The 24,489-nt window shown below is 54.6% G+C and overlaps 2 protein-coding genes across 7 annotated transcripts in view; one reads left to right on the top strand and one right to left on the bottom strand.

Annotated features, from left to right (window-relative positions):
• CLUAP1 (clusterin associated protein 1) overlaps window positions 1–10,865 on the top strand; it is a 56,387-nt gene extending 45,522 nt beyond the window's left edge. For 2 of the 4 annotated variants that reach the window (XM_012576757.5, XM_012576749.5), the window contains 4 exons: window positions 820–924; window positions 8,883–8,938; window positions 10,025–10,066; window positions 10,364–10,865. In XM_012576757.5, coding sequence (XP_012432211.4) covers window positions 820–924; window positions 8,883–8,938; window positions 10,025–10,066; window positions 10,364–10,519 — 359 coding nt within the window. In that variant the 3' untranslated portion in view covers window positions 10,520–10,865. The remainder of the gene's footprint in view (window positions 1–819; window positions 925–8,882; window positions 8,939–10,024; window positions 10,067–10,363) is intronic. The other 2 variants (XM_002194528.7, XM_012576752.5) reach the window with 1 other exon arrangement.
• On the bottom strand, window positions 919–22,731 carry NLRC3 (NLR family CARD domain containing 3). 3 transcript variants are annotated; one of them, XM_072935598.1, is made up of 17 exons: window positions 22,598–22,731; window positions 19,837–21,580; window positions 19,210–19,296; window positions 18,406–18,489; window positions 18,078–18,161; window positions 17,592–17,675; window positions 17,401–17,484; window positions 16,920–17,003; window positions 16,156–16,239; window positions 15,648–15,731; window positions 15,463–15,546; window positions 15,138–15,221; window positions 14,385–14,468; window positions 14,193–14,276; window positions 13,916–13,999; window positions 13,660–13,743; window positions 919–1,455 (listed from the first exon to the last, which is right to left on the bottom strand). In XM_072935598.1, the coding sequence occupies exons 1-17, from the start codon at window positions 22,602–22,604 to the stop codon at window positions 1,281–1,283; spliced, it is 3,105 nt and encodes a 1,034-aa protein (XP_072791699.1). In that variant the 5' UTR covers window positions 22,605–22,731; the 3' UTR covers window positions 919–1,280. The 3 variants fall into 3 exon arrangements, with proteins under 3 accessions (XP_072791699.1, XP_072791701.1, XP_072791700.1); XM_072935599.1 differs by lacking the exon at window positions 919–1,455 and adding an exon at window positions 11,652–12,779; XM_072935600.1 differs by lacking the exon at window positions 17,592–17,675.
• Window positions 22,732–24,489: the final 1,758 nt, after the last annotated feature.

The raw sequence follows: 24,489 nt of genomic DNA, 5'->3' as shown, positions 1-24,489 counted from the left end.
TCATTAACTTAATATTCAGTGAAAAAGAGGATGGAAAAACATGTAATATTTGTATATTGTCAGATAATTAAATACTGCCAAGATGTGTCAGCTCATTACTAATCCTAATTAAAGTAGTTATTTCCATTTTCAGTTTGGACATGTGTGTAATTAAATGTACCTGGGAAAGAATTGCCTATTTTCTCTAAATAATCAGCAGCAAATGTTGCTGTGCTGGGTCCTCCCATCTGCTTTGGATGGGGAGAAGGAAACAAGGGCAGATGATGAAAATATCTGAAGAAGTTCCTGGTCTTTGGAAGCTTCTCTGTCTCTCCAGCATCTTGGGTTTGGCTGGAGCTGCATTCCTTTATCTGGGGATGTGGAACTATGCTTATGTAGAATTAAATGAAAGGCAAAAAGTCCAAGGAGATGTGTTTTGACATTGCTGGTGTCAGGGTAAAACCAGACTAATAAACACACACTTCCCAAATGCTTTTCAAAGAGTTTTTTCTTTCAGTCACTTGCTGAAGTAGCACCTTCTCTTCATGCCCAGAGGGGACATTTAAACAGCACCTTTATGCCACAGCCTGGGATTGTCCCAAGGCTCTTGTTTCCAGTGAGTGCTGCTTTGGCTCTCCCATGCTGAAGGATTTCTCCTCGGGATGTGGGTATTGGCCATTCCCTGGGCTCCCCTGCAGAGCCAGTGCTCTCTGCAGGAATTCTCAATTCCTCTTGGGCTTGAGCAAAGGTAGAACTGCTGCAATCTCCTGTATCCAACTGCTGCTCTGGGCTGGGGCTTGCTGTGGGTGATATTAATCAGCTGGCTTTGTTTTTAACCAGGTAATGATGACTCTGACATAGAAATCCAGGAGGATGAAGGATCTGACAGCGAAGGGGATTTGCAGATCGCGAGGCACCGCATCGGCACAGAAACTCTCCTGCCAGGTATCCCAACCCCTCCTGAGCTGCCTTGAGCCACAGGGATGTCCTGGAATTACCTGAGTAGTTGCAAATGTAAGAAGCCCCTGTCACCCTTCAGGACATTGGCACTGCTCAGCTCTCAGGAGCTGCAGGAGGATTAAAGCCCTGTGGAAAAAACAGTGCTTCCAGGGGAGCAAATGCAGGATTATTTACTGGGAAAAAAAATGCCTGTGTGGGGAAAATCCTGCCTTGGTATTGCCTGCCACATTCCTGAAGCAGTTCTGTACAAAGGCTTAGGGAGGCAATACCATTTCTCATTGCAAAGCATTTATTTCCCTGTAGCTGTTGGTACCTGTTTCAGCTGGGAAACCTTCAGTGAGTCAGTAAAGCCACCTGCACTGCCTTGGCACAGGTGCAGCACACCTGAGCTGCTGCTCCAGGGAGGGATTTGAGCCTTCTGTCCTTCTGTCCTTCTCTCCTGCTTCCTGGGGAGTGCAACTGCAACTGCTGCTCCCACTGCTCCCAAGCAGCTCAGAGGAACTGCTGTGTGAGAGTCTGTGGGAGGGAAAAGAAATGTTCTGCTTAGTCTGGAGTCAAGCACAGCCAGGAAATCAAGGTAGTTCTTTTTGTGAGCAGTGAGGGATTCTGAGCTGTCAGCACAAACCTCTCTGGGCTCTGGAGGAAGTGCCTGTGTGGGGGTTTCATGTGCCACCACTCCTGCTGGAAGCTGTTCCTTAGATAAACTGCAGACATGGGGGTTTTGTGGGGGGAATTCTGCTTTTCCCTCTCTGCCTGAGACCAGAGAAAGAAGCTGATACTCTCCACTCAGTGTCATTTAAGCATTTTAATCCTCCCTTCCTTTGTTTTTCTTGAAAATTGAAAAGTGCTAGAAACACTGATATTCTCTAAGGAATATTTTACATTGGCATTTCTCAAGGAAAGGTGTGTACACAGGTTTTGGAGCTTTGGAAGGGACCCTGTAGCTGTCTGTGATGCTTCATCTCGGAGAACACCATAACCTGAGTCCCTGCTGCTCTTAATAGCAATTTTAGAGTTTTACTCTATAAAAGTTGTAGATTTGGCTGCCAATAGATTTTTTTTTCTAGGAAGAGCTTTGTTATCATTAATTACCCTTAATGAAAACTCAATATTATTTCATCAGACCTGAGATTAATGTCAGAAGCAGCAGCTTCTTTAGAAAACCAGGGCTGAATGTTTGCTCTTAAACACACCACACATCTGCTGATGTTCTTCAGCAATTTGCATTTAAAATATACTTAATGATCAAGGCAGCATAACAAGAACATTATTTCTATTAATTACTGCTTTTTTCCTTGATTTAATTTATTTCAATCACTTTCATTTGAAGCTTTGTGTTTTCTTCCATGGTGATGCTGCTGAGCCACGTTTGCTCTCAAGGTGAGGACTGTGCTCAGTCCCTGTGGCTGCTGGGGTGCACTTTTATATCTTTTTTACATTCTGATTTACATATTTTACATTTCTGATTCCCAGGCTGTCAGTGCTGGGAGATAAGGCTTTTCCTCCCTCTCGCTGTGGTGGGCAGATATTCCAGTATGTTTTGCCATTATAGAGGCAAGATTCTCAGGGAGAGATAATCCCTCTTTTTAGGCCACTTGGTATAATTAAGAAAAATCAGCACACTCACCCTCAAGAACCCTTTCATCAGCCCTGTATAGATACAGCAAAATTCAAACTAAATGCAGGTTTGGCAATATTGCTCCTGGTTTTATTCTTTCAGGCAATTAAAAGACTTGAAGTTATAGAATTTGGTTTCCCATGGAGCAGCAAGGAGGGGGCTGGGGGAGATTTGTGAGGTGCAGAGAGAAAATCAACCCCTTCCCCACAAGCAGAGAGGAGCAGGCAGGAGCAGCTGGAGAAGGAAGCTGGAATGGGCTCTGGAGCTGTAACTTCAGTGCTGCTGGGCCAGCAAACAGGGCAAAAGCTGCAGTAGGGAAGCAGGAAGGGCTCTGATCCAGGAGGGAGCAGGGAGGTGAGAGCTCATGGTGGGGGAGCAGGGGCCAAGCTGCAGGTGCTGCCTGTGAGCCTGGAAACTGAATTGTCACAATATCACAGGAAAGTCCCCTCCTTAGGGGTCTTGTTGTAATAAACCCATATGTCACTGATCATTTGCTTTTGTAGATTAGAGAACACACTGATTTATCACAGAATCACACACTGCTTTGAGTGGGAAGGGCCTTAAAGTTCATCTCATCCCACCCCTACCATGGGCAGGGACACCTTCCACTGTCCCAGCTGCTCCAAGCCCCATCCAGCCTGCCCTTGGGCACTGCCAGGGATCCAGGGGCAGCCACAGCTGCTCTGGGCACCCTGTGCCAGGGCCTGCCCACCCTCACAGAGAACAATTCCTACAAATATATCCCATCCATCCCTGCCCTCTGGCAGTGGGAGCCATTCCCTGTGTCCTGTCCCTCCACCCCTTGTCCCCAGTCCCTCTCCAGCTCTCCTGGAGCCCCTTTAGGCCCTGGAAGGGGCTCTGAGCTCTCCCTGGAGCTTCTCCTCTCCAGGGGAGCACCCCCAGCTCTCCCAGCCTGGCTCCAGAGGGGCTCCAGCCCTTGGAGCATCTCCATGGGCTCCTCTCCCAGCAGCTCCACATCCTTCCTGTGCTGGAGATGCCGGAGCTGGAGGCAGTCTGGTCTGTTCATTTTAATTTTAGCATTGTCAGTGTGAATAAAATTTCACATCCATTTTTATTCTGTCTGGCAATAGATATTTGAGGCTGTGACAAATACAAATGCTTCCCTGAATTTGTGGTGGCACTTGCAGTAAGATTCTTGTTTTGACAGAGAGCCAAAGGTAAAGAACTTCTTCCAGCATTGAAAGTCTTAACTATTTGCAGTGTAGAGAAACCTCTTGCCTGAAACAGGCCCTAGATGAGTGGTTTGCAGCAGGATGGTAGTTCATGTGCAGCTGGGATGGACCTTGGGGTAAAGGATGCACAGCCTTGTCCTGGGAATGCAGAATCATCCTGGGGGTGCTGGGTCAGCCACAGCATCCAGCCAGCCCTGGCTGACAGAAAATGTCTGGGGAAGCACGTGGGAACTTCCTCAGGTTCTCTGCTGCTCTCAAGATGTTTCAGCCCCATCACCTGTGGCTTGCACAGATTTAAGCTTACCCTCAGTATATTTATTTTCTCCTAAGAACCTGTCCAGGCTCCCCTTGAACTAAATAGATTTTTGTCACCCACGCAATCAGAAGTGACAGATTTTGAGGTGATGTTATGATTCCAGGTGCAGGTCCATCTTTTCAAGTCACTTGGACCAGAGTCCTGAATGAGTGGCATCATGAGGACCTTTCCCCTCCCAGAGGTGGCAGACTGGTGCTGGTGACAAGGCAGTGCTGCTGAGTGAAGCTGAAATAGTCCATCCCCATGGAGCTGTGCCTGGAAATCACCTTCTATTCCACACTGCCAGGGTGTTTCAGCTCCTGTGAACCATTCCTCCCCGTGCTGTAGCTCATTTCCTTTTATAACATTGGTGTTAAGGGCTGGTTTTGTCCTGTCCAGACCTCAGAGACCATTTCACTACTAAGACAGGAACAACTTCAGCCCCATTTAATCTTTAATGTAAGAAGAAATCTTTACAAAACCCTGTTTTTTTAGCAGCCAATCAGTCCAAAGTCACACAGTGAGAGCAGCTCTCTTGGAGCCCCTTTCCTTGGCAGAGCTGGTGGATCAGGGTGTTAATGATGTGCTGGCAGAGAGGGCACTTGCTGCTGAGTGCCTATGGCACCCTGCATGCTGGGGGAAGGCTGCAGAGCCCGAGTTATCCCTCAATTCTTTCAGTCCTGTAGGGAAAAGGAGAGTTTTGACATGCAAATCTTCTCAGGTGAGCCTCCACAGTCCTGATTCCAGCCCTTCCACACTGCAGGCAGGCTGAAAAGCAGGAAAGTCCTGTTCTCAGTGGGAATTGTCACTCTGCTTATGGAATTTCTCTCTCCAGCTTGTGGCCACGTTCAGATTTCTGCTGTGGAATTTCCAGAATGTTTTCCTTCCCTCTCAGCCTCCCCCCAGTGTGGGCCATCCCAGCATCAGACCTAGTGAAGAAGGAGGATAGGTTCTAGGTCTGAAATGTGGGAACAGCTCCCCCACCTCCAAGCAGATTTCCTTTTCAGGGAGGTGTAAGAAATAAACTGGAGTGTGCTTGTCCATGCAGCGGCTGTGCTGTGCTTCATGAGTCCCTGGATTTTGGCAATGCCTGGAAAATGCTGCTGGGATCGGGGTCTTGCACTAAGGGAGGGAGGGGTTTGCTCTTCTCTGCCCTGGTGGGGCCTCAGCATGAGTCCTGGGGGCAACCACAATATCAGAAGGATCTAAAGCTGTTGGAGGGTGCCCAAAGGAAGGACATGGGCACAGGGAAGGGTCTGAGGAGCAGCTGAGGGCACTTGGATTGTTCAGCTGGAGAAGGAGACTGAGGGCAGAGCTCAGGGGGGGCTGCAGCTCCTCCCGAGGGGCAGCTCCAATCTCTGGGACAGGGAATGGCTGGAGCTGGGCCAGGGCAGGTCAGGCTGGATTTTGGGAAAGGCTCTTCCCCCAGAGGCACTGCCCAGGCTCCCCAGGGAATGGGCAGAGCCCCGGGGCTGCCAGAGCTCCAGGAGTGCTTGGACAATGCTCAGGCACAAGGTGGGATTGTTGGGGTGTCTGTGCAGGGCCAGGGGTGAGACTGGATCATCTTTGGGGGATATTCAGGATCATCATTTCAGGATATTCAGTCATGCTGTGGTTGAGAGCACAGTGCCCAAAGGACAGCAGTTCAGAAGGATCAGGCAGAAAGTTTATCCATTTTTCCATGTGGGGAAGGGAATGTGATGCAGAGGGCAGAGAGGTGTCTTCTGCGAGCTCGTGCTGTGAATTCCCATTAAGCACTGGAGACTGACTGCAGATCTCCAGACTGGGAGCAAAATGTGTCAGCTCCAGATCCACCTGGCCCCCTCCAGGCTGTCTCAGGTTGTGTGTCACTCCTTGCCGTGAGGCACGGGGTTAACCTGTACCCACTGCTGGGTGAGGAGCTGGAAATCATCCCAGCCCTGTGGCTCCATCCTGGGCAGCTGCACAGGTTGGTACCAGGGGGAGCATCACACAGAGGGAAAATGGCAGCAGCTCCCAGGCTCCAGATCAGGGATGCACGTTTCCTTCTGCTCTCTGAGGGCTCAGTGCCTACAAACCATGGCCATGCACAGGGAGATTTGATTCCAAAGGTGCAGTGAATCACAGCCTGTTCATTACCAGCATCTTTCCTAATTACTGCTCTGTACAGCCTGTCCCAGCTGGATTCACATTATCTGGAAGGAAGCACCACAGGCCCTCTCCTCTTGGCAGCTGAACTGAGCCAGGAAGCCAAGTGACAACATCCCCAGCTCTCCCTGTGCCATGCAGGTGTCCTCTGTTCCCTGCCTGCCCCCAGTGCATGCAGGAACACACCAGGGCCGTTCCCCACACAGGGAAACGTGGGGGTTTATGGTCTGGGAGTGAAAATAATGCTCCATGGAAAATCTGATTTCTTTCCTCTTTACAGTTTAGTGCTCAAGTGAAATCCCAGCCCCTCTGCATCCTGGGTTCTCTCCTGGGAGTGTCCCAGGGTTTGCTGCAGGACCTAACCCTACTGATCCCACAGTTGCTAGTTCAGAGAGGTGCTCCTGGCTTAGACAATGCAGGATCCAAGTCCAGGCAGTAGCAGATGCTGGAGTTCCTCCAGGTGTGAGCAGTTATGTGTCCATAGGATGTCTGCACTGCTCCCACTGAGGGAGGAGCAGCATCCTCACACCCCTGTGAGCATTCTCTAAGCTCTTCCCATGGCATTTTGAACCTTCCTATTCCATCAGTTCTCTTCATCTGATATCTTGATTCTCTTTTATATTCAGAATCTCTCTAAGTTTTGTCTTATTTTAGGAGCTCCCTGCAGCTTTCTCCTTTTTGAGGTAGTAATTCCCAATTTTACACTTTATGTTGAGCCTTCTGCAGAGTAAAATTGCAGTTAAACTCAAGAGTCACTTGTAGGCTGGGCAAAAATGGGGTTCTGTTGTCATCTAAGGATGTCAGGTGTAATCACCTCCAAATTTATATCATTTAGTGTAGCATAAATTAGAGCAAAAGTCTCCAAAACCTGAAGACAGATCAATCCAGAAATCTTTTCATTCCATCTCCATTTCCTCTGTTACCAGCAACTGCTGCATAGAGGCCACTGCTTTTTATATGAAGACATAAAATCGTTTTAATGATCTGCCTTGATACAACAAGGGTTTTTTGGTGAGCTGTGGATGAGTTAGGCAGCTTTTTCCTACCACTAACTAAGCTCAAATTGCATGGGACAAAGGGGACCTGTTGTCTTTTGTGCTTTGGGAAGTAGAAAAAAGAGGTTTGCCAGGGTATATTTTAAATCTGCCTTGTTTTCATGCTGAAAACAGCACAGATTGGCTTGTTGTAGGTTGGAACACTCCGTATTTGGCATGGAGGAAGCTGTGATGGCAGGAAATGAACAGATGGTGGGACGGGATGGACACAGCGGGGCTGGAAATAGGATCCAGTGTTGAGGGGGTCGTGTGGCTGCAGCAGCAGGGCTGAGGCACCCAGGCAGCCCCCAGGAGCTTCTCCTGCTCACAGCTCTGCTCTCCCTGTTCCCAACACCTCCAGGCTGCCTCCCCAGCAAAGGGCACCTGCTGGCATCTTCCCCAGCCAGCAGGCACACGTGTGTGCTCCCCTCTGTGAGCTCCCTGCAGATCCCCAGCTCCCTCCTCAGCCTCACACATCTCACTCCAGCAGGGAATTCTTGAGGTTTGCCTGGGTTTCCTGTGAGATTCAGTCCATCCTGGAATATCAGAAAGGGTCTGAACTCTCTAAAGGAGAAAGAGTTCAACACATGAGAAAACCAGGCTTTTGTTCTCTGTGTACCAAAGCAAAAGAAGGAATGTGTCAGTTCATGGATTTTTTGGGTTGGAAGGACCTCTCAAGATGATCTAGAGCATAGAGCAACCTCTCTGCTCTAACAGGAGGTTTGAGCTGCTTGTCCAGGACCACATCCAGTTTCTTTTGAGTGTCTCCATGGATGGAGACTGCTAAATTTCTCTTAGCAACTGTGTTCCAGTGTTTGACTGCCCTCACATAATAAAAGATTTCTTCGTTCAGATAGAATTTCCTGTTTCTTAATGTGTCCATTACCTCTTGTCCTGCCAGAACCATCATGCTGGAATAGCTCTGGAAATAGCACCCTGACTGGAACTAGAGTCACAGAATCATTAATGTTGGAGAAAAACTCCAAGATCATTGAGTCCAATGTTAATTACTGTCAGCCCTACTCCCTCCTACCTTCTCCTGAGCAATGAGGCTTAACAAGAGGGGTGACTGCATTAATTGGGATCTCATCTTCTCACTGAGGGATGCACCCTGAGCTTTACCCTTCCTCCTCCCTCCCTGTACCACCAGCCAGGTTTGATGGGGATTCTGTTTGCTCCTGTGACCATGAATCAGGTTTGATGGGGATTCTGTTTGTTCCTGTGACCACCAGCCAGGTTTGATGGGGATTCTGTTTGCTCCTGTGACCATGAATCAAGTTTGATGGGGATTCTGTTTGTTCCTGTGACCACCAGCCAGGTTTGATGGGGATTCAGTTTGTTCCTGTGACCATGAATCAGGTTTGATGGGGATTCTGTTTGTTCCTGTGACCATGAATCAGGTTTGATGGGGATTCTGTTTGTTCCTGTGACCATGAATCAGGTTTGATGGGGATTCTGTTTGTTCCTGTGACCACCAGCCAGGTTTGATGGGGATTCTGTTTGTTCCTGTGACCATGAATCAGGTTTGATGGGGATTCTGTTTGTTCCTGTGACCACCAGCCAGGTTTGATGGGGATTCTGTTTGTTCCTGTGACCACCAGCCAGGTTTGATGGGGATTCTGTTTGTTCCTGTGACCACCAGCCAGGTTTGATGGGGATTCTCTTTGCTCCTGCAGGAAGAGTTGGCACACGGATCGTGGGATCAATGCAAGGTGGAGACACGGAGGAAGATGTGAGTAACCATCTCATGTGTCTGCAGAGCTTCTCTGACAGGGCTTTAGATGCCAGCCCTCTCCTCAGCTGGAGGGACACCTTTTTACCTGCTGAATCCTCACACCCCAGGCCTGCTTTCCCCCTCCTTTCCTATGGCTGACACCTTTCCTCAGCACAGACATGTATTTCCTTATCTTTCCTTTGTTCTTGGAGTCTGTGGTGGCTGTGGTTTTGTGTTTGAGCCTGTGCTGCTGTAAATTCCCAGTGTAGTGGAACCTTGCTGTCTCAATCCAGCAGACAGCCCTCAAGGAGGGGAGTTCAGACATTTCTGGGAATCCAAAACAGTTTGAGGTGGAAGGGACTTTAAAACCCACCTTGTTCTACCCACTAGACCAGGTTGCTCCAAGCCCCATCCAACCTGACTTAAAACAATTCAAGGGTGGGGCAGCCACAGCCTTTGGGGCACCATCACCTTGTGTCTTGGAGAGGAACTGGCAGTCCATGCTCTTCTCTTTGCTCTGCCAGGATGGATTTGGTGAAGGCTGTTGGTACCTCCTGGACATCCAGACCAGTTTCTGGGAAGGGCAGAGTGCTGTGCTGTGGGTGATGCTGTCACTTTAGTCCCAGTGTTGTCTGATTGTCCTTGGCCACGTTAGTGACAGGTTTGGATGGTCACCCTGTGTGATTTCTGTTCTCTCAGGATTTCCCTGCTGGCAGCTCTGTCCCTGCTGGCCCAGCTCCAGCACATCCAGGGATGGAAAGCCAAGTCCTGCAGCCTGTGACTCCCCTCAGCTGCAGCCACTGCAGTTGTCTCATGGCTCTGCCCTCTGACTGCAGCTTCTCAGAGCTCAGGGATCTTTGCAGGCCTCCGTGTGTCCCAGCTCAGGGAATGAAACCAGTGAGGCTGCTTTGAGCCCCTCCAGCAATTCATGGAGTTAGGAAGAGCCAGCGGCGTGTGCCAGCCTCTGTCCCCTGCTGGTGTGGCACAGATACCTGAGCTGTGCCAGCCTTTGCTGCCTTCTCCCCTGCTCCCAGCTGGGTACTTTCTGTTCTCTTTCATGTTCTTGTACTTTTTTTCCTGCTCTGCCTCTCGTGTTCCTCCAAGGGGACTCCAGCCCCGGCGCGGCCAGGCCGGAGCAAGGCTCAGGTGGGTTCTTCTCCTGGGGTTCCTCTCCTGGGCCTCATTCTCTTCACTTCCCCTCCATTCTGTGGGCTCACAGGAGCTGTCACCTGAATGTTAAACACCCTGACAAGCTTTTAATAGCCCAGAGGCAGCAGAATCAGGGAATTTGTGTTCACCAGCCCCGTGGGGTGGGGAAGGAGGTCTGCAATCCATGGGGAGTGCAGGGGAAGCCAGCGCTGCCATCCCTCACTTTGGGCTGGCAAAGAGGCCTGGCCATGGCACAGCTGAGCTGCTCATGGACTCCTGTTCCCTGTCCTGCAGGACGACTCAGGGGATAGTGAGATTGACCTGGATGAAGATGAAGATGAGGAGGAGGAGGATGATCTTGAAGATGACAGCATGGAAATCTCCCCAGGCAAATCCAGTCTCCGAGTCAGGAAGCCAGAGCCACTGGAGCAAAGTGATAATGACTTCTGACCCTTCAGTAGCAGGAGCCCTCTTGAGGCACAAACCTTGGAGAAGCCAGGAGCTAATACCCTGCTGTCTGAAAAGTATGTCAGTGTGAATTCAGGAGTTGGTAAATAATGTTCATTAAACCTGAAAATTAAACTTGGATTGCCAGGTTTGTGAATCTCAAAGCATGAGCAGTTTATCCATAATGAGAATCACAGTAATGTGCATTTATTTCCATAATTGCACTAAACTGGCTCTTGTGCACTGCAGTGCCAGAAGCCTCACTCCAGTGAGCATCGTGTCCTGATTTCCCTGCATTTTATTATGTCCAAATAGATTTCTTTGGCTTAATAAAACTGGATAAAAAGCTGCTCTGGGAATGCATCTCAATTGGTTTTAAATCTGGCTTAAATCTATTTATCCTAAACACATCCTTTACTTAATCAAGGGCTTGTCTGCACAAAGAGCAGCAGCAGGTAGACTGAAGGAATGGAGCTAAAAGTGGAGAAATCTCCAGGAAGACCTCAGAGCCCCTTCCAGAGAAATCTCCAGGAGAGCTGGAGAGGGACTGGGGACAGGGGATGGAGGGACAGGACACAGGGAATGGCTCCCACTGCCAGAGGGCAGGGATGGATGGGATATTGGGCAGGAATTCCTCCCTGTGAGGGTGGGCAGGCCCTGGCACAGGGTGCCCAGAGCAGCTGTGGCTGCCCCTGGATCCCTGGCAGTGCCCAAGGCCAGGCTGGATGGGGCTTGGAGGAATAGTGGAAGGTGTTCCTGCCCATGGCAGGGATGCAAATGGATGGGCTTTGAGAATCCTTCCAACCCAAACCATTCTGTGATGATCTGACCCCTGAGACCAGGCCCAGTGTCCCATTCTGGGCTGCAGTTTTGGGTCACAGTTTTCTATTTCCTGGACTGTAGGCCCAGATGGAAAAGTGACTCCACACCTGGTGTGCACAGAGGCAGAGCCTCTCTGTCCAGGCAGCAGTGCCACCTAGCCTCCAGCACAGCCAGCAGGCATTTGGCAAAGCCGTGCTGCGTGCCAGGCAGCAGCAGCACCCTGTGCCAGTGACCTGAGCTTTCAGCCCAGGGCAGTGCGGCACAGCCCATCCCAAATGTCCTGCAGTGCCAGAGCAAGGCTGCACGAGGCATCTTCTCATCCAGGAACCAATTTATTCCCAAGCATTTACATCTCCAGAGCTCAGCCCAATGTTTCTGGGATCAGCCCCCAGCTCCCTGCAGCAGCCCCTGGCTGCCCTGAGTGTGGCAGCGTGTCCTGGCTGGGGACAGGGGACAGTGGCTTCAGGGGGCTCCAAGTTCACAGTTTGGCTGCTGGGTCACCTGCAAAGCTGGCATCTCTGCAGAGCCACTGGGTCTCTGTCACACACAGGGCACCACCTCAGCTCTCCTAGTCAGAAGCTGACCTGCTAGGGACAGACCCTGCAGTTGGGACATGGAGAAGACACATCCCAAAGCCACAGAACACCAGTGACAGCAGCAGGAGATCCAAGAGATCCAGCCTGAAACCGAGAGGCAGGAGTTTGAGCTGAGGCAGTCCTGGTGTAGCACCAAGATGTACTGGAGACATCCCACCCTCGGGCAGTGCAGATCCTCTTACATTCCCCTTTTACTCCTCCATTTTCCTGAGGACTCCGTATTTCCAAAGGTCTTTCTAGATGGTTCCACTCTTATGCCTTGGGTTACCTCTCTCTTTGATAGAAAACACTCCAGGTGTGTCTGAGGGCACAGCACTAGGCAGGACCTGCTGGAAGTGCCCAGGTCCACAGCATCACTCCCACCTGAGCAAGGCAGCAGCAAATCTCTCGTGTCCATCTGTAATTTCAAGGGGAGCCTGCTGGACTGGGCTGTTTGTAGCCAGGGGTAACAAACCAGGTAAATCCCCCACAAAAACAAGGTCTGGCATGTGGCATCTGCCCCTTCTCGCTCCTTTTTTCATTTCTCCCAGGGCCTGGATGAACACAGACATGGGCACGCACATCCCTCAGCTTTCAACGTGAGTCTTGACCCTCCTGCACTCCTGATCCGACACCCTCGGTCCTCCTGGGCCGTGCTGGGAGCTCAGGAGCTTTCCTTGCCCAGTTCTCGTCCCTGAGATGGGCACCAAGGAGCTCCCTGCAGCCACCCAGGCCAGGGGCACCCCCGGGTCCCCCTCGCTGCAGCCGGGACCCCTCAGACGTCCACGACGCAGTCGGGCGAGTTGCTCCGGATGGTGTCCGAGATCATCTTGGCTCCCGACTGCCCGATGCGGTTCCCCTGCAGGCTGGGAGGGACAGGGAGCTCAGGCTGGGCCACGAGGCAGAGCAGGAGCCGTGGTGGGGACAGGAGATGCTGCCCAGCTCTGCAGCAGCAGCCGGCAGCCCCTGTGCCCGCCACACTCCATGCGGGACCCTGCTCAGGGGCACTCTGCTTGGAGAGCCCTGAGGAGGCCAAGGGAGGAGCCCTGGAGGGGCTGAGCCCCTTCTCCCCTGGTTTGGGAGAGTATTTGTCTTTTGACAAATACTTCTGAGGTGGTTCTCTGGCCCAGAGGCATCCCTGGAGGGGATGAGCTGCAGCCACTGCAGTTGTCTCATGGCTCTGTCCTCTGACTGCAGCTTCTCAGAGCTCAGGGATCTTTGCAGGCCTCCGTGTGTCCCAGCTCAGGGAATGAAACCAGTGAGGCTGCTTTGAGCCCCTCCAGGAATTCACGGAGTTAGGAAGAGCCAGCGGCGTGTGCCCAGCCTCTGTCCCCTGCTGGTGTGGCACAGATACCTGAGCTGTGCCTGCCTTTGCTGCCTTCTCCCCTGCTCCCAGCTGGGTACTTTCTGTTCTCTTTCATATTCTTGTACTTTTTTTCCTGCTCTGCCTCTCGTGTTCCTCCACTCTGGCTCTCCAAGGGTCCCCTTGGAGAGAGGCTGAGCCACTTCTCCCCTGGTTTTGGGGAGTATTTGTCTTTTGACAAATATTTTGAGGTGGTTCTTAGGCCCAGAGGCATCCCTGGAGGGAAGCTGAGGGGTCTGGAGCTGTGTGGGGGTAGTGGCTGCCATGCTGGGAGGAGCAGGGGACGCCAGGAACGGGCAGGGCTGGCAGTGGGGAAGGCCCCTGGATGGTTCCCATGGTCTCCCCCATCCCTGCCTCTCCCACCCACTGCAGCAGCCACTTACTTGACGTAGGTGAGGCCGTGGTTGCCCTTCAGGGCCGTGGCGATGCAGATGGCTCCGTCCATGCCCAGGGAGTTTTCCTGCAGGCTGTGGGGGACAGGAGGGTCAGCAGGAGGCTCAGCAGGAGGAAATGCATGCACTGGGCATTGGGAAGAGCCACCTGCTTAGGGTTTGCCCTTCTGAGAACCACTGGCTTGGCCACCCCGCTGCCATTCCTGAGGGAGTGTCTGGGCAGCTGCTCCTGGGGGGGGACACTCACTTGAGCCAGCGGAGGCTGCGGTTCACCTTCAGCGCGTTGGCCACGGCCTTGGCCCCCGCCGGGCCCAGGGAGTTTCCCCGCAGGCTGCAAACAAAGGAGCAGTGAGGAAGGACGGGAGGAGGGCGAGAAGTGACAGTGATGGCAGCCAGCGAGCCCAGGGACAGGTCTGGGACATCACCACCAAGGGCAGGAGCGTGCTGAGCCCAGGGCCAGGCTCAGGCACCCCAGGGATCAGTGGCACTGCCCTGGGCACTCGGTGGCCCCACAGAGAACTTACTCCAGGATCTGCAGGCTCTTGTTGACCATCAAGGCTTCTGCCAGGGCTTGGGCACCGGCCACGCCAACTGAAGCCACTTGCAGGCTGCAAGGGAACGGGGACCCTTCAGCACTAGCCCTGAGGTGGCCATGGTGAGTTAATTAGGGTAATTAGGCTGTGACAGCAGGGCCCTGCTGCAGCCTGGATACGCACTGCAGATCTGCCAGGGTGGTGTTGACCTTCAGGGCAGCGGAGAGCGCGGCCATTCCCTCATCGCCAATGGCGTTCTCCTGCAGGCTGGGACAGAAGGGCTGTGTGTGCCCGAGGCCGAGGGACAGGGACAGGGACAGGGACAGGGACAGGGACAGGGACAGGGCCAGCACACGGCCCAGCATTCCCAAATGCCTTGGGAGAGCTCCTGGGCCACAAGGCATTTACAGCATCCCCAGCCAGGGACACATTATGGGGACACAGGAGATTTCTAGTGCCTAAAGGGGTTCCAGGAGAGCTGGAGAGGAACTTGGGATAAGGGTTTGCAGAGATTCATTCCAAGATGCGACTGAATGAATATTGTCCCACAGGGAGAAAGATAAAGATGAAGAGAAGTTCCTCGCAGCTGCAGGAGGGATCAAAGCTGCTTTCAGCATCTCAGAGCACTTGTGGAAACAACCAGGCACGAGGACAAGGGGTTGCAGCACAAGAGGGAATGGTTTCCCACTGCCAGAGGGCAGGGATAGATGAGATACTGGGAAGAATGAGGTGGGCAGGCCCTGGCACAGGGTGCCCAGAGCAGCTGTGGCTGCCCCTGGATCCCTGGCAGTGCCCAAGGCCAGGTTGGATGGGGCTTGGAGCAGCCTGGGACATCAGAAGTTGTCCCTGCCCATGGCAGTGGTGGCACTGGATGGGCTTTAAGGGCCCTGCCCATCCACCAGGACCCAGGACCCATCCACCCGTGTCCCCACTCACTCGAGGCTGGCCAGGCTGCTGTTGGACTGTAGTGCTTGTGCCAGGGCCGTGGCTGCTTTGGCCTGGATGAAGTTCCACTGCAAGCTGCAAACAGAAGAAAATGAGAGGTGAAGCCTTGGGCTGTGAGCGTGCCCTGATCCAGCCAGGCTCCACACCCACCCAGGGATGTGCAAGACCCCGTGGGTCCATCCAGGATGTCACAGCACACCTGCCCTGGGGGGTGGCCCAGGGGTGCCATGGCACAGCCTGGAGGGGCTGAGGGCCAGGAGCAGTGTCCCTGCCCCTGTCCCAGGCAGGGTTTGAGGTTTGCCCAGGGGACACTCACTGCAGGGACGTCAGGGCGCGGTTCTCCCCGATGGCCGAGGCGATGGCCTTGCCCCCGTCATCGTGCAGCAGGTTGGCCGCCAAGCTGGTGGCACAGAGGACTCAAGTCACACAGGAGAAGTTGAGGACAGCTCCAGGGACAGCACGGGGTGGTCTGGGTGCCCTCCTGGGGCCCATGGGACTTACTCCAGCTTCCTGAGGGTGCTGTTGCTCCGCAGGGCACGGGCGATGGCAGGGCCCCCCTCCTTGCTGATGGAGTTCTCCCGGAGGCTGGGGAAAGACACGGGGCTGGGGGCAGCAGCCAGGGCAGGGCTGGACCAGCTGCTCCCCCAGGGCTCTCTGCACCTCCTGCTCTGGGGCTGAGGCCACCAGCCCAGTAGAATAGTTTGTCTGAGACCATCAGCTCCTGCAGCTCCATTTCCTGTGTTTCCTCTGGGCACTGGTGGCCCATCAGGGCTTTTTGCCAGCCTCCCACCCCTGCTGCCATCCTGCCATTCCAAGATGTGGCTGAATGAATATTGTCCCAAAGGGAGAAAGATAAAGACAGAAGTTCCTCAGAGCTGGAGGAGGGACCAAAGCTGCTTTCAGCATCTCAGAGCGCTTGGGAACAACCAGGCACAAGCCCAGGCTGCTGAAAAGCTCCCAGGTGCCAGCAGCAGCTTTGGGGCAGGGTGGCTGCAGGACTGTCACTCACTTGAGGCTGAGGAGTCCCTTGTTGGAGCAGAGAGCTGCTGTCAGCGCCGTGACCCCTGCGCTGCTGATGGAGTTGCTCTGGAGACTGAGACAAAGGGAAGGGGTGAGGATGGGCCAGTCTTGGCATCACAGCTGGGCTGCAGGGTCAGCTCTGGGGTGGGGGAGGCAGAAGGACCAGCCCTGGGAGCAGCCAGGGCAGATCAGCCATCCCTGCTGAGCACAGCCCCAGTGAGCAGAGGGGACAGGGTTTGCCAGGACTTTGGGGCACCCTTGTCCCCACTGGTCACTGTGGCTGCTGGCTCAGCTGGGCACGTGGCTCCCATGGGTTTGGGATCCTTGTCACAGGGACACAACCAGGGCATAGCCACTCATCCGCAGGAGCCACCAGCCCTCCTCTCCAGGGGCTGTTCCTGTGGGGAGTGAAGGTGGCACCATTCCAGCCTGACTCTGCCAGGCCCCAGCCCATTACCCCCCTCCTTAGCCAATTCCCATCACTTCTGAGAGACAACACCCACTTGATTTCCTCGGAGCCAGAATAAAAACTCACCACTGGCTTTTAGGATTAATTCTGTCAGTGCCCCTTGGTGTAGGCAGGGCCAGCCCAGCTGCTGCTGGAGCTGCCACATCGTGTTCCAGCCTGAACATCCAGGGAATGTGGAGTGGGACAGACATGGGGAGGGGCTGAGGGCTTGAGGGGCGGCAGATTTTCCTGGAAGGAGGAGGCTGAACTCTGTTAAGGAGTCCAGGCACGGAGGGGGAACTTACTCAAGGCTTTGCAGGCTGTGGTTCACCCTCAGAGCTTCAGCCAAGGCAATGGAGCCGTTGTCTCCCACCGAGTTGCTTGAGAGTCTGAGACAGAGGAGGAAGCTTTGAACTGCCAGCAAGGGATTCACCTCCCCCAGGCCCTTCCTGCTGCAGCAAGGAGCATGAACTCACTGCCACCTCAGCTCCCACCTACGTGCACCTCTGTCTCATGGCTGCTTTGGGCTGGAATAGCTTTTAATGTTTCCTCAGGGCCTGGAGTTCCCCTGCTTCCCTCTGCCAGAGGGGAGAAACCTTCTCCTTTCTTTATGTGGCTCCCTGCATCCCAGGAGGTACAGAGAGCATCTGCACAGGGCTGCTCCAAAGGCTCTGCTCTCTCCATCCCCACCAGCTGCCACATGGGCTGCCCCTTTCCTGCCACTCCTGCCCACAGATGCCAGGAGATGTGGCTCTGGCCCTGCCCTCCCTCCCTCCCGCTGCTCACATCAGCTCCCTCAGGCTGCAGTTCTGCTTCAGCGCCTCCGCCATTTGCCGGGTGCCCTGGGCTCCGATGCCGTTTTTCTGCAGGCTGCAAAAGTCAGGGAGGCACCTGTGAATGGCAGGAGCCACGTCCCCATGGGTGGCACCCGCCCTGCTGGGTGGCTGGAGGGGGGACACCACGCTGGGGTCACTCACTGCAGGGTCACCAGCCTGTGGTTGGTCAGCAGGGCCTCGGCCAGGAAGGTGGCCCCGTCCTCCTTGATGGAGTTGTGCTGGAGGCTGTGGGACACAGGAGTGAAACCACGGATGGGTGCTCCCACAGCAGGGCCAGGGCATCCCTGGCCAGGAGTCTCCTTCCCTCCTCTCCCATGGGATGTTCCTTCTTCCATCAAACAGCACCCTGGGAGCTCCCATGCACAGACAGACCCTGGACCTGGACTCCAGCCCCAACCCCTCCCTTCGGTGGCCAAGAGGCAGGAGAGTCCCAGCTGGGGCCCAGGGCTGCCCCAGTGCCCAGGTCTGTGCCAGCTGCACCCATGTTCGCTGCCAGCACAACTGACCAGGGGATGCCCAGGCTGCCCCCATGGGCCAGCCCTTGGAGCTCAGGAAAACCCCAGTGGGACAGAAGAGGGATGGAAAGGGGGATCTGCTCCAGGAGACTCTCCAGAGGTTGAGACTTACTTCAGGGAGAGCAGGATTTGGTTTTTTTTCAGGGCATCAGCCAGGGCTTTGGCTCCGGTGGGGCCGATGGAGTTGCTCCGCAGGCTGGCATGGCACAGGCAGAAAAGCCAAGGTTAGCAAAGCCAGACTGGCACAGGCCCAGTTTAAGCCTCCACATGGCACTGCTGAGGTGGGACATCATGCCAGCAGCTCGTGGTGGTGGCTTTAGGGGCTGGAGACCTCCCCAGCTCAGTCAGGTCAGGTGGGATCCAGCCCCACTGTGGGCAGGGAATGGTTCCCAGACGGAATGTGGGCACCATGGGAGCTGGGCAAGGGGGGGAACACTTACTCCAGCACCATCAGGCTCCTGTTCACCAGCAGCGACCTGGCCAGAGCCTTGGCTCCCTTGTTGCTGATCTGATTTTCTGCCAAGCTGCCCAGAAAAAGGAAAATTGTGTGTTTTTCCAGAGGAAAAGAGAAGTTGTTTTGGGAAAATTGGCTGTTTTTCCAGAGGAGAAAGAGACTGGCAAAGACCCTGGCATGTCCCAGGACGCAGCTGGGATGGGTGAGCAGAGAAAAGCCATGGGGAGCATTTGGTTCATGGTACAACCAAAGTGATGGATGTTCTCCTGGGGTGGACACCAGGCAGGGACTGCAAGGACACTGTTTCTGAACATAAAATTCACTTGTGTCCTATAAAGGAGTTCAGATGGCAGCAGGGGGAACTCTGTGCAGCCTTGAGGAAGAGGGGAAGGTGGGCAAAGTGGGGACCCATCTGTCTGGGATGAGGCACCTCCCTGAGTGGGGGTCAGGAGCCTGTCCCCTCCATGCAGCAGGTGTCCATGCAGAGCCTCGAGTGTCCAGCCATCTGCTGTGACCTTGGGAAGTGGTTTGTTAGGATAATCCCTGGATTTATTGACATTTTTTTTAGGAACAGTGAGGAGGCAGCAGTTCCAGGAAGATTGGGCAATTAGCTCTGGGGTAAGGTCGCTGTTCCTGGTGCAGGGGATCGTGTGGGGCTGTCCTTGTCATTAGGCACCCTGGGGAGCCAGTGGGAGACACATTCCTGGGGGACCCTCACCCTGGTTTTGCAGTGCCCCCAGCTCCACGTTGCATCCCCAGGATATCCCATCTGCCCTGGGCCAGGTCCTACCTGAGCCTCTGGATCTGGCAGTCCTTCCCACTCAGCACACTGCCCAGCAGCTCCATCACATCATCCTTAAACTGGTTATTGTCCAGCCTGCAGGCCACACAAGGAAAGAGCAAGAGCAAGGGTTTGGAGAACAAAGTGGAGAAAGGATGATCCTCCCATGACATCTGCCTGTCCCAGGTGGAGAAGCTCAAGGACAGAAGCAGAGCTGACCCAGTGCCACCCCCAGGGCAGCTCTCTGCAGGTGGACAAAGTTTGGTGAGTCCCACTGGCATTGTGAGTCACGGGGGAGAGAGAACTCTTTGCTGCCTCCCATACTTAAAACAGGGAACAGGTTTAAACTAAAAGAGGAGAGATTTAGATTAGAATTTACAGTGAAATTCTTCCCTGTGAGAGTCCCTGGCACAGGGTGCCCAGAGAAGCTGTGGCTGCCCCTGGATCCCTGGAAGTGTCCAAGGCCAGGCTGGACAGGGCTTGGAGCAACCTGGGACAGTGGGAGGTGTCCGTGCCCATGGCAGGGGATGGAACTGGATGGGCTTTAAGTTCCCTTCCAACCCAAACCAATCTGTGATTCCACAGTCACAGCCTGGCATCTCTCCCTACCCCTGCTGCAATCCCAGCAGGACTCACCGGAGGCTGTGGCAGAAGAGGAGCTGGGAGAGCAGGCTCTTACAGACATTGTAGGTGAGGCAGCTGGAGAGGTTGGTCTCCTCCAGGCAGACATCAGAGACCTGCAGGAGATAAGCCAGGGCGGAGCAGTTCATGGGGGTGAGCATCCCGGCCAAGCTCCCGCTCCTCATGGCCTCCTCCACGGCCTCGGCGGTGTCCGTGTGCTGCATCTCCTGCAGGCAGCGCATGGCGTTGACGGCGCGCCAGGAGACGGCGTGGTCGGCGTTGAGGCAGCCCTGCAGGACGCCGATGGCCTGGCTCCTGAACCCGCCCTGCTCGTCCTTGGCCAGCAGCCACCCCGCCAGCAGCCTGTTCACCCGCGGGGACAGCAGCCCCGAGAGGAAGCGGATGAAGATGTCCAGCTGCCTGTCCTCGGCCTGCAGCGCCCTCTGAACGGCGCTCCTGAAGTGGCTGAGGAAGCCCAGCTTGGGCCAGGACACGCCGCTCTCCGTGAAGAGGTCGAAGATGGCCCGCTTGGCCGCCGTGTAGTAATAAAGAGCTGCCAGGAACTCCTGGGTGGTTAAGTGGGAGAAGTAGTAGGCTGTGGAGGCCTGCATGTCCTCCTTGAGCAGGAGGCGGGTGGAGAGGCAGCTGTGCAGCAGGGAGAGGTCGATGCCGTAGGCCTTCATGTCCTGCTCGTAGAACACGTGTTTCCTCCGGAGCAGCCCGTAGAAGGCCAGCCTGCCCAGGCTGCCCACCAGCTTCTTGCTGGTGTTCACAGCCTGCTCAATCCTGAGGGCTTCTCTCGGCTTTTCCAGCCACTCACCGCTCAGAGCCATTTTGAAATAATAGGAGAAGATTTCTGACAGGGTTCTGGGGACCACGGTTGCTTCTTGGGATTGATCGCCGCTACGTTTTAGGAAATAAGCGATTGAGGAGCCAGAAATCCAGCAAAAACCAGGAATGGTGCACAGGACGTGGAGCGACCTGTTAGCTCTGATGTGCTGCAGGACTTGGCTGGACAGATCTCGGTTGTCCGGGAACATCTGCTCCAAGAAGTCCTTCATCTCTGCCGCCCCAAACCCTCGGATTTCCGTCATGCGGTCCACCAGCCCGCCGGGAATCTGCCTGGCCGCCGCCGGCCGCGACGTCACCCACACAGAGGCCTCCTGCAGCAGGTTTCCCCTTATAATGTTGGTGATCAGGTTGTCCACTTGGATCTCCTTCTTGGGATCGGTGCAAACCACTGTGTTGGAAAAATCCAAGGGGGTCTTGAACTCATCCAGGCCGTCGAGGATGAGCAGGGTGCGGGCGGCCCCGGCCGCGATGCCGCCGGGCTCGGTGATGTGGGGGAAGGCCGAGCAGATGAGGCGCTCAGCAGAGAGCTTCTCGTAGGTGTTGAGCTCCCGGAAGGTGAGGGGCAGCACAAACATGATGTCCCTGTTGATCTCCCCCTTTGCCCAGCTGCAGACAAACAGCTTCACCAGAGTGCTCTTGCCAATCCCGGCCACGCCGATGGTGACGCAGATCCGAGGGGGGATGCTGACTTTGGAGAGAGGCAGGAACAGCTTCTCCAGGGGGATGCTCTTGGATACGCTGGGCAGGCCTTTGGTGGTCTCAACCTGCAGGATGTCGTGCTCCTTCTGCTGGATGTCGGTCAGGCCTTCCACCAGCAGCAGGTTGGTGAGGCGCTGCAGGGCTCCTGTCTCCAGGCCATTCCCACAGGAGCTCTGGAGGCTCTCCAGGTGCTTCTGCACCCTGGGTTCTGCACAGAGACGTGAAAACGGGTGAGGAGGAAGAGGAGGAACCACAAAGGCAAATGACAGAAGCTGCTTCACTTTTCTGCCATTCCCATGCAGAGGGAAACCTCACGGAGCCCTTACATCCTTGTGGGAAGGGATGGCAGGGCTCAGAGGGCACCAATAGACCTGAAGGGCCCTGATCAGCCTCACAGTCAGTCCAGGAGCCCCTTTAAGCTCAGCCCTGGGCCTTCAGCCTCAGCTAAAGCTATGGTGTGGGAGCTGTTGTATGTGCATCGCTCTGCCCTTGCCTGGTGGCCACTGGGCTGTGTCTGAACCTGGTTGCCCTTGCTGGGCCTGACCCTGACCTCTCAACTGACTTCCCAATTTGACTTCATTCCTGCCTCATTGCCACGGACTATCTGATGAACTGGACTCTTGGCTGAACCTCGTGGGCACCTCTGGACCTGTCCTGCTCACCTGGCTCAGGTATCACAGTGAATTAAACCCCCAGTAAAGGCTGGACAAGCAGGGGGTGATGGTGTGAGAGATTCGGAGCAGACACCAGCCGAGGTTGGAGCCTTCCAGCCAGGAGGGAAACCAGGGAAAGCTCTCCTGGCAAGAGGGCTGCAGAGAGAGCCCAAAGCTGGGGCAGCCACCAGCACATGGGGTCAGGGTCAGCCGTCCTTTTCCTGTTCCCAGCCTGGTGCTGGGACTGTCTAAGTGTGCCCTGCCTAAGTCCTCCTTGCCATCCCAAAGCCCAGGCAGGAGGTTTTGTTAGGAGCTGCTAGGTCAGGGCAGCAGCTACTGAAATTGGAGCCAAAGAGACTGAAGAATGCAATCATGAAGTGGTGTTTTCTCCTGGGATCCAAACCCATGCAGGGAAAAAAGTCTGAGCAAGATCATTTCTCTCCAGAGCCAGCCCTTCCCCCGGTGCCACTGCAGCACTGCCTGGGATCTGCTCGCACCTTGGTGCCCCACCTCATCCCATTTCTGACCCCAGAACACCCCCAAAGTGACAGATCTGCCCAGCCACCACTCACCTTCCATCAGAGGCCTCCTGTGACATGGGTGGTCCCTGGGCGAGCAGCGCTGTGGTGGCAGCAGAGTCCCATGGGCCACCCCGTGTCCCCCTGGCCAGCTCACAGCCAGGGCTCCTCAGCCCCTGTCCATGTCCATGTCCCTGGTGGGAGAAGAGGAGAAGCATCAGGAGCAGTGTGGGAGGGAGCCCGTCCTGAGCTGTTGTGCTGAGCCAGGGGTTCATTCTGCAGCTTTTGGCTGAGACAGAGTCCCCTTCACTGGCAGGGGCACAGCTTGGCCCAGCCTCCAGTGCCACACACTTGGTGCCTGCACCACCACCCCTCACAGCACGACCTTCCTCAAGCACAGTGGTGCATGAATTGCCCTGACAGTGCCCCTGTGCCCTCTCTGGGTCACCTGGGGAGTGTCACCACTGTCACCAGCGCTGGGAACTGCTTCTACATTCTCTGTCTTGGGAAGGAAGTTGTGGGGCAGCAGGCAGAGCGATGAAGGGCCTGGTTTGGTTTCAAACCCACCTTGGCCCCATCCAGAGCCTCTGTCAGGGCTTGCTGAGCGGGGCCAGCACCACATCCTGTTGCAGAGCTCTGAGGATGCTCTGAATCATCACCCAGAGAAGGAGCATCTGCCTGCTCCCTCCCCCTCCGCTGCTGCCAAACCACGCTGAGGCTTTGCTGTTTATTTTTAAGTGTGTCTGCTCAAAGTCCTGTTGCTCTTCAAGCAGGTGGAGAGGGAAATATCTCCATGTGCAGGTGGGACCTCCCGAGCCCCGGGGGATGTCTGATCACCGGAGCAATGCACACACAGTGCCTCAAGGCCTGTGTCCTGCCATCCTTCCTCCCTCCACAGGATGCTCTGGATCCACGTGAACATGGATCTGTGCTGCTCAGAGGCTCTGCCATGGGTCCCTGTTGCAGAGTTTTTGAGAGAAAGAGGACATGAGTTATGAGATTTGAGCTACTCCAGTCTAGGCCTCAGATTTGGGCCTTGTGAGGCCTTCAAGCCTCTGACGCAGTTAGAAATTCAGAGTTTGTGGCGCAGATAGAAATAGTCTTAAGGTGTGATGGGGACCACTGGGCTGTCTGGGTGTGAATTAGTACAGGTTTCATAGTGTAAGGTTTAGGCTGTTTTAAGGAAAAGGTAAACAATGTTAGCTTGCCAATCAGAGTGTCTTTGTTTATGTAAACTATGTAGAAGCTTATATAAACTACCATCTTATCTTGAATAAACAGAGAACGTTTGATTAAACACATTGGTTCAGATCTGCGTTTGTCTTGTCCAGCTTTCCGTTTTCCTGAGATTCCCTGGCTTTTGGTCCCTGCCCACAGACAGCCCTGCCTTTGCCAAGCCCACCCCTGAGGGGACATGGGCACTGTGGGGGCTTTGATGCAGCCTCACCTAAACACTCTTTTCTTTGGTCAAACCTCTTCTAGGGAGAAAGCACAGATGTAGCTGGACCAGGAAAACCTGGCAGAGTTTCTGGTCCGTGGTGCAAAGCCAAGGTGCTTGGAATTTCTTCTGTCCATCCTCCCTCCCAGGGATCCATGCTGGGGTTTTTGTTTCTCCCACCAGAAGCACAAGACTGCAGGAGGGACCTGACAGTGTCCCCAGGGCTGGGTCCCTCACAGAGCTGGGTCTCCCACAGGGCCAAGTGGCCTGTCCCAGAGTGGGGTAAGTGACAGAAGGTGCTGGGTGACAAAGCACCAGCCCAGCCCCACCTGCCCAGGTGGCTCCTGACAAGCCCTTGCAGGGCTGGGAGGTGCTGTTGGAGCAGGGTCTGAGTCCACTGCCTTTCCCTTCGGGATGGAAGCCTGGGCTGAGCCCCTGGTGCCAGTGGTGCTGATCCCACAGCAAAGCCCTTTTCTCCATGCTGGGAGCAGCAGCAGCTCTTACCCAT

The sequence above is a fragment of the Taeniopygia guttata genome, chromosome 14, assembly GCF_048771995.1.
Source record: "Taeniopygia guttata chromosome 14, bTaeGut7.mat, whole genome shotgun sequence".
Lineage (NCBI taxonomy): Eukaryota > Metazoa > Chordata > Aves > Passeriformes > Estrildidae > Taeniopygia > Taeniopygia guttata.
This window is presented reverse-complemented; position numbering and strand designations above follow the sequence as displayed.